Source organism: Seriola dumerili, unplaced genomic scaffold, assembly GCF_002260705.1.
Source record: "Seriola dumerili isolate Sdu_G_001 unplaced genomic scaffold, Sdu_1.0 BDQW01000138.1, whole genome shotgun sequence".
In the NCBI taxonomy this organism is placed as follows: Eukaryota; Metazoa; Chordata; class Actinopteri; order Carangiformes; family Carangidae; genus Seriola; species Seriola dumerili.
Genome location: NW_019174393.1, coordinates 6,737,580 through 6,746,536, shown reverse-complemented (window position 1 = coordinate 6,746,536; position 8,957 = coordinate 6,737,580). Strand labels below are relative to the sequence as shown.

At 39.8% G+C, this 8,957-nt stretch overlaps 1 protein-coding gene across 1 annotated transcript in view; it reads left to right on the top strand.

Annotated features, from left to right (window-relative positions):
* The window catches only part of LOC111224485 (voltage-dependent calcium channel subunit alpha-2/delta-1-like), a 90,268-nt gene extending 81,548 nt beyond the window's left edge, over positions 1–8,720 (top strand). Inside the window, exons 35-38 of the mRNA XM_022748983.1 lie at positions 69–195; positions 1,012–1,124; positions 1,880–1,962; positions 5,386–8,720. Of these exons, the coding sequence (XP_022604704.1) occupies positions 69–195; positions 1,012–1,124; positions 1,880–1,962; positions 5,386–5,508 (446 nt within the window). The 3' untranslated portion in view covers positions 5,509–8,720. The remainder of the gene's footprint in view (positions 1–68; positions 196–1,011; positions 1,125–1,879; positions 1,963–5,385) is intronic.
* Positions 8,721–8,957: the final 237 nt, after the last annotated feature.

Below are 8,957 nucleotides of genomic sequence, written 5' to 3'. Positions count from 1 at the left end.
ATTTTTTTTATTTTTTTTTTTTTTTTTACAGTATATGTTGTTTGATATATTCGTGTGTCCTTCTACAGCTGAAATGGATGATGAAGTGTCAGATGCCATGTCTAAAGAGGTCTGCATCACCAAGCAAACTCAATATTACTTTATGAACAGCAACGTGTCTTTCAGAGGCACAGTCGACTGCGAAAACTGCTCCAGGTAAAAGCTTCAAAACCACCTTCAACCCATACATACACACTCCCAGAGTATGGTTAAGGTCCAAACACCTTCCCCGACCTGCAGTGATACATTTACATCCATGAGATACAAATGAAGTCCCCAGAGGTGGCACTCGAGAGGGCTGTAAAAATTCACATGCCATGAAGGTGAAGTCAAGTCACCAGTGCGGACCACCGTCTTGGCACGTTCGTGTGTGTGTGTGTGTGTGTGTGTGTGACTGACTGTGCACTTGTGTGTGTACGTACGCCGTTTTAAGGCCCCCTCGTGCCGGCTAATGGAGTGCCTGCCCGCATGCCGTGCAGCGTTCCTGCACATTAGCCGCACACACGTTTCTTTTTAACGACCACCATAAAAAAGCAGAGAAAATCATTTGTGCACCAGCGACATGTGGGTTTCAGTAAAGGTCTTGGATGACAGTGGGGTGGCACAGCAGGTTTTTGTCCCCTTAGGAATAAAAGCAGTTAGGAAACTTGATTTTGCAATACACAGTGTTCTTTTCATTGTGTTCGCAGCCTGGGGTTGTGTTAAAGATTAAAGGGTTTGTGGAGTGTTGCCTAGTCATGTATTTATATATATCATATAATTACTGTCCACTTTCACAGCTCCTCAGTATAAAAGATATTAAAGTAACAGACTAAAATCTGTGTCTTCCTTTCATTGCTTTCTGGTTAAATATCCAGCTTCCTGCATCTCCTGTGAGCATGTTTCATTGAAACTTTATCTCCGTCTTTCCTGGACTCAAGCCCATGTGTCAACAACTGCTCTTGTGTCTCTCGTGTGTCTGCTTCTCTCCAGGCTCTACCACGCTGAAAAGCTGCCTAAGACAAACCTGGTCTTTATCATTGCTGATGCAAGAGACACCTGCTCGTACTGTGACGCCACTCCGATGAAACAGGAAGAAGAGCCGTGTATCCTTTTTACCTAACATAGCTTTCATCTGGCAGAGAACGCGCACGTTTGCTTCAGCGAACAGATGTTTAAAAAGTTTGTTTTTGACGAGATAAACATGGATGGACGCTGATTATGACATGTTGCTATTAGCTGATACTTTTACCACTGACTGCTGAGAGGAAACTTTCCGTAAACAACAGAATGTTCTTTGTCCAAGCTTCTGTAAATGGGTTGTTTTCCGTTATCCAAAAATTTCACCACTCACTATTTCCCTCATTTGCATCTACTAAATCCTGCAGCCACAATATTGAGTGAGCATTTCCGCAGCAATTGACATTTAAAATTTGGCCCGGAGTTAAGATGTGTCTGCACTGGGTTCCTCTCTGTGTCTGTCTGGCAGATGGTAGTGCAGGATAACTCAGCTGAATAGCTTATAAACAAATCTATGACATTCTCTCAAGCACACAGGGCTGTGGTCAATTAGAGATTAAGCTCCTTGGAAAACACAATGCTTTAAAATGACTGCCACATCATTGCGGATTGAGCAATGTGCCTAACATCCCCAAAGAGACAACTTGGTTCATAGTCCTTACACAATTAAACTGGATCTGCCTCATTTGCACCGTAATGTAATACATCCCAGTGACTTTCCACTGTAATCCAAATGTTATATATAATCATTATTTTCCATGTGGCAATCAGATTCAAGTGTCTTTTGTTGCTGCTCTTATTAATACAGAATCATGTTATGTTCCTGACATTCCTCATCCAGCTGAAGGTCCTGACCCCTGTGAACTGGCTCACAGTCCTCGGTACAGGAAAGGACCTGCAGTCTGCTTTGATAACAATGAACATGTAAGTTGGTTTCATCAGACATGCACATGCTTCTAGTACAGAACAATTTGAACTATACAAATGTGTTGCTAAGGGTGCTCTGTGTAGGGTTTCATCTATAACATTGCCAAGCTGCCAAACAGTGAGACTGTTGCTGCTTTATTTCTCTCATAAGAATTAAATAAGTTTGCAGAAAATCCAGCCTGAAATTGGCAAAAGCCTTTCAAATTAAAGTGTGTGCCTTGAGGCTACTGTTTGGGTTTCACTGCTAAAATCAATTTATGTCAAGGAAGGTTTAGGCTTTGTTACATTTTACAGGACGGAGTCTCATTTAGTTTTTGACTTACAGCACGAACAGAACTATTATAATCATCTGTAAATCTGTACCTAACATTTTATTTTGAATACTCAGGTGGGCCTGGCCTATAAACTATATGACCTTTAATAACCATATCACATCATCTGAATCCAATATAATTAAACCTGCATTATCTTTTTTCGTCTTATTTGGGGTAAAGCAACAAGCTGAAAACACAGCAGTGACATATTATCACCTTAAAAAGTTGATGTGGTTAGGTTGCCTATTTCTACATCCAGACAGGGGTTATAGACATTAACATTAATTTGGAGTCATGTATCTGGAAACTTGGAAAATGTAAGTCAGATACTCTCTCTCTCTCCTTTTAGCTCTGTTTTGTTTTTAGCAACTATTGAGGATTCTTTAGCTGCTAAATGTTCTACTTCTAATAGCTAACTTCAATCAATCAAGCAATCAATCAATCAAACAATCAATTACTTTATATGTCCCCAGTGAGGCAATTGGGTGCACAACAGTGGGATATATGCATAAGAACATAAACACATAAAAACAGGGCACATAATACAACTCCAAGGCCAAAAGATAAAGGACTATATGTTAATACATACAATAAGTTAATAAAAACAAAACACAAACATTGTGTTAGTAGATAATACATTAAAACAACATCTACCTTTTCCTCCTGGAATTTAGGAGGGGATTTAGGAGTTGGGGAACACCTTGACATTATGCATAGTCATTTGATCCATAAGCTGAGAATATCTATAACATGTAACCAACAGCACAACCAAAAAAATCCATCTTTAACTGATCAGACAGCAATTAATCAGAAAAAAACATTATAGTTACATTTAAGGTTGTCAAGATAATTGTGACAATTTTTGCATTTTGGTGCATATTATCTAGCCGCACCTCTAAGTGCCTGGTATTGGGAGCATTTTTTCCATATGTTTTTTTTTTTTTTTTCATGATGATACGTCTTGATCTGTTTTGACATTTCACCTGGAAAATAAGGGGTAGCAACAGCAGCATATTAGGGACCAATAAAAAACAGACCAGAAGGATTTCAAAAAAAGGTAAAACTTTCAGCCTCTCTGGCCAGAGCCCAAAATCCCTAAGCTGCTCTCCTGATATGGAAACAATATATCTGTGAAGAAATCCTACCCATGGCACCTTTCCATCACTAATATCTTTACATGGTGCATGTCATTTCATTTTTGTTTTTTTGAAACCCCTCGAAAGCTGTATGTGCACAGATTTCCCACGCAAAGACAAACACTCGGTTGTTACTCAACTTATGAATAACTAAGCTAAACAAACATTTTTATGAGCAGCACAGAATCTCTGCGTGTGAAACCTCTGTGCTTGACTGCTCTGTTTGTTTTCACTCTATAGTCTTTTTCCAATGTCAGACTTTTTTGGTCTTTTGAATTAACTCTTACGCCCGCACTGTCTTGCTCACTCACATACAGACACTCATATACACACAAACACCCTCCCACACACTAACTCTTCCTCTCACACTCTTGTCTCAGAAGTGAATGCATCCGTCTTGTACTACTATTTGTCTACTTAAAATAATTTTTCTGCCCTTTCTGCTCATATTTGCTTTCTAACTTCTTGCTAATTGTGTGGACCTTTTGCTGCATGATTCTCTCTCTCTCTTTCTCTCTCTCTCTCTCTCTTTTCTCTGTCTCCTGCTCTGTGATTGGCTGTTGATGGTTAGGATGAGGCCATGTGCCGAAGGAGCGCAGGCTCCCCATTGGTTTCCTCTCTGCTCATGTTACTGCTGCCACTGTTCATGTGCTGTCTCGGGTCAGTCCCATAATGCTAGCGCTCTCTCTCTCTCTCTCTCTCATTAACATTTTATCATTATCTTATATTCAATCTAACAGTCTTTGGCTTGTAACCTTTGCTCTCTTTCCCCTGATGTTCCTATTCTCCGTTTGTTTTCCTCACCTTATCTTCTCTTTTATTTTTAGTCTTTGTTCCACTACTTCATGCCTTTTTCCACTGTTTTCCTGCAGTTATCATCCTTACCTGTCATTTTCTCTTACGTTCTACCACCATCTGTCTTCACCTCCCCCTACTTACCTCCCTGTCTCATTCTGATTCTCGCCAACATTTTCTCCGTCTCACCTGACTTTGAACTTCAAGCTATGCTCTTTGTACCTTTCCCCATCTATCATTATCCGTCTTGGGCAATCAACTCTAGTGTCAATCTCTACTGACATCTGATTACTAATGTAGCCAGACGCTAGCTAAAACTGACCATTCACTTCTCATTTGCATCCAGACGCTTGTACGTCTCTTAACGATTCTCAACTGTTTTTCTCTTGGCCAAAAACATATCTAGGCAAGACATTCTTTCCCCTGTAGCTCTCCAGATGCTAAGCACACAGAGAGTATCATATCCGTTTTTGTCACGCATAATGGCTCAAAGTTTTCCAGTCAGGTATAAAAAAGACATTTTGAAGACTATCTATATTTTCTGACCTCTTAATTCCTGTAGAGTTCCAATTTGCCATTTGCTAAGCCTCACCAGCCTTAGTGAGTGTTGCTAGTTTGCTACGTGCATCAGGCTTTCTGTTCTCACACGGAACATATTGTTTACAATGTTAACAGCTGCAGATTTACAATACAAAGTTCTTAGTAACTGTTGAAATGGGTTTGATTTCAGACAGAGACAGAAAAAATAGCCATTAAAGTCGATGGTTGCCAGCTGAAGTGATAACTGGCTCTGGCAGAGTTTATCAGAGCTAGCTATAGCTAGCTAGCTAATTCAGCAAATGTTAGCGCCACATATTGGTTAAATGACTTTTTTATGTTTTTAGCCAACTTACTTTAAATCTAGAATCTTATAAAATAGGTCTTAAACATGAATGTGTTTGACAAATGTAACTCAATCTTAGGAAATGTTGTGAGGGTTGCTGGAATGTAGACGTTCCAAAATCCAATATAGCATAACAGGGTAGCTAATGTTAGCTTCGTCTTACTGCGTCCAGCTATGATTGGACAATAGATGTTTCGGGGAGGGGTTTAGCAAATGGCCAGCTGAAAAGTATTTACTGTATTGGTTTTAACAAACAGTAACTTCACTTCTTTTCCTCCCTATGTGGCACCAGGAGGAGGACCCTGACTGTGGTGGGGCATCCGGCCTGACTCCCTCACTTTGGCTAATGGTGGGTCTTCAGCTGGTGCTGCTCTGGGTTCTGACTGGCTCCAGAAACCACGCCGTCCCATCATGACCCCTGAACCAACCTGATCACACCCTCTATTGCCCTCCCTCTGTATCTCCAACATGGCAACCAGCATGCAACGCTGCCACCGAAATGATGAACGCCAGATGAGAAGCGCTTATAACGAATAAGCAAAAAATCCGTGAGCAACACATTCTGCCAGTTTCTTTTTTTGATACCTTCATTTTCAGGGGTTTCTCAAAGTGATTTCGCCAGGTGCAAGGGTACAAGTGACAAAACAAACGTGTATCAGAAGATATCTGACCAATAAGAAAGACCTCGACCTACAGTTAATCCTTCATCCCTTCAAAGGTCCCCGCCGGCTGAGATTAGAAGAATACAGAGATTAATTTTGATTGGCGACTTCTGAACTTTCTCTGGCTTGATGTCACTGATGAGGGAGCTTGGACTGCCTTATAGTATCAGAGGGATTGAAATCACAATGGGAGGGACTTGCTGTTTGTTGAACATGTTGAGCAGTTATACTCACCACTGCCAGAAACAGTGCTGCCCTTTGCAAGCGTACAATTTATTTTGAATCGATTTGCAGTGGCTAGTTATTAGGTATTTATTGTTTTGTGGTTGAGAATTTGGCAAAGATTGCAGTAAGAGATGCCAAATTGTTACATCACATGCTTTTGCCCTTCATTTGCTTCAGTTGGGTTGCGTATAATATAATGTTGTCTCGGGTCAGATTTTTAAATAGCACCACCCAGAACATTTTCACAATGTCTCTTAAGGACATTGCCTTCACTTTCGCCTGGTGTTCTTTCATATAGATACTGTATTTGCAGTGTGGAAATCATGTTCATTGTTATGTTAATGCACAGAAACCAACCCATCAGCTGCCACAGAGCGCCCGCTTCTGAGTGTATGGATTTTAACTTTGTAGCTGAAACATCAGGAGTGGTAAATGTATCTGGATTTCACGCCTTGTTGTTGGATTGCTCCAGTGCAAACTTTGTTGCCATAGCACGCATTAACCAATCAGGACAAGCCTGGCTGGTGTCCTGTGTGTGCTCACTGGACAAAATCTCTAGTGCCATGTGGACTGTGTGACTCAGATGAACCCTTTAGCTTTGTAGACTGTGGCTACTGAATGAAGAGAAGCGTAGTAATTATTTATTTTATTATTTATTGGTTATTTGAATGAAGAATCAGGACAGCATGCTACTGTTTGTTTTATTGCCACTACTAAAGAAAATGAATGAGGGGGACGTGAGAGTTTGTACTTAACATTTTGTTCAAAAAAGAAGGAAAGAAGTGCGTTTGTATTCACTGCTGTCACTTTTTAAATTAAATGACTACTATCTGCACTTCAATTCAAAGTGCAGCTGTTTTTTGTCTTTACAGGTTGATCTTCTAGCTGGAGAACAGCCTCTATTTCTGTGTAGTAGTGAGAGTCCCTCTTGCAGTTTATTATTCTGTGGCATGAGATCACCAAGTGGAAATCACTATACAGCAGCAGGCAGTTCATGACCCTCTCTTTTGCTCTATTTAATTTTCCCCAATATAAGTTCATCTTGGTTCATTTTGTGTGTCTGTCTTCAGGTTCATATATAACATGCTGTACCTAACTTAAGCAAGAAAGTCTGCAGATGACTTACTGTAGATGGTTTTAGTGAAATAGTGTCATCTTGTTGTTTGCAAAAGGGCAGGACAGTTAAATTAGAAAAAAAAAAGAATGCACTAATCCGCCAAACAACTGCTACAGAGCAAAATAAATTTGCCAAAATAATAAATGATAACCTATTGCACAGGACCAAAACTGGACTCTCAAATCAGTTAAGTAGCAAACGAAATAAACCATTTTACTCATTTCAGACTGAAAATATAAATCCATCCTGAACATGTAGAAAATGACTTGCTGTATTTTTGAGGTTCATTTATGTACTCACACGATATTGAGAATCAAAAGAAGATAATGCAATTAGATGGGAAATAATATGTCGGGCAGAAAACTGGGTTGTGATTATTCACAAAACAAGCTTAAAATCTTTGATATAAAAATAATTTTTACTTAAACCATCTGCGCTTGTTTGGCGCTGCTGTCAACAAATAATCATACAGTTTGATTTAGGTGTCTGTTGGTTCAAGTAAAGGATTGACAGTCACAGGTTTTAATGATTCATATGTACAGTGGCAAAACAAACTAAGTGAACCTTTGGAATTACCTGCATTCATGTATAAATTTGTCTTGGAATATGGTGAGATCTTCAATTATTAACAAACATAATCTATTTTAACTAATATACACACAAATTATTGTCTTGTTCTTGTCAGATATTCACAGTGTAGGTTGGAAAAACTTTTTGAACCGCTCGGCTAATGGCATTAACAAAAGCTTACTGGAGTCAAGAGTTATCAAACCTGGATAACCTGGTTGGAGCTACTTAAACATTTTAACACTTAAACATTCATATGAAGCATCTGCTTAAATGAACCATGCCTCACAAAACAGATCTCAGAAGACTTACGATTAATAATTGTTAATTTGCATAAATTTGAAAGGGTTACAAAGTAATCTCAGAGAGTTGAAATATTCCTCAGTCCACAGTCAGGCAAGCTGTTTATAAATGGAGACGATTTAGTTTCTCCTCTTCTTAGAAGTGGGCGTCCAGCTAATATGACTCCAAAGACACAATGCAGAATGATCAGTAACATAACAAAGATCCTTCAAGTAGCAGCTAAAGGCTTAAAGTAATCATTGGAGCTGGTTAACATCTTTGTTCATGAGTCTGCCATAAACAAATCATGGTGTGCAGAGCGCTTCATCCATGGTAGGAGACCACAGAGGAAACCACTGCTCTCCAAAAAAATGTCACTGTCCCCGGAGTTTGCCAAAGAGCAGCTTGACTCAGGACCGCTTGACATCATCAGTCATCACTGAGTGGAAAATTAATGAAAAGTGAATGACCCGAAGAGAGCCACTCACACCAGACATCCTAAGAATATGTCTGAGCTGAAGCAGCTCTGTAGGAAGAATGGTCCAAAAATTCCTCCTGAACATTGTGCAGGTCTGTTCCGCAGCTACTGGAAGAGTTTGTTTGAGGTCATTGCTGCCAAAGCAGGTTCGACCAGTTATTAAATCCAAGGGTTCACTTCCTTTTTCCCCCAGCACTATGCTTGTTGAATGGGAGTGTGCAACAAAGACATGAAAGATTAGAATTGTTTGTGTGTTTTTAGCTTAGGGACACTGTGTTTGTCTACATTTGTGGCTTAGATGAAGATCAGATCACATTTTATGACCAGTTAATGCAGAAAACCAGGTAATTCTAAAGGGTTCACACACTTTTTCTTGCCACTGTGGGTTCTGAGTGATGCCTCATTAGTTCACTGCCAGAGCAGTAAACCGTTCTGTTACGACTGTTAAGTGATATCAGATAGTTTAAGGACGCCACTGTTCATCTGTTTGGCATTCACAACTCAACAGAAGTAGTAATTTGGTGGTTTTGGGG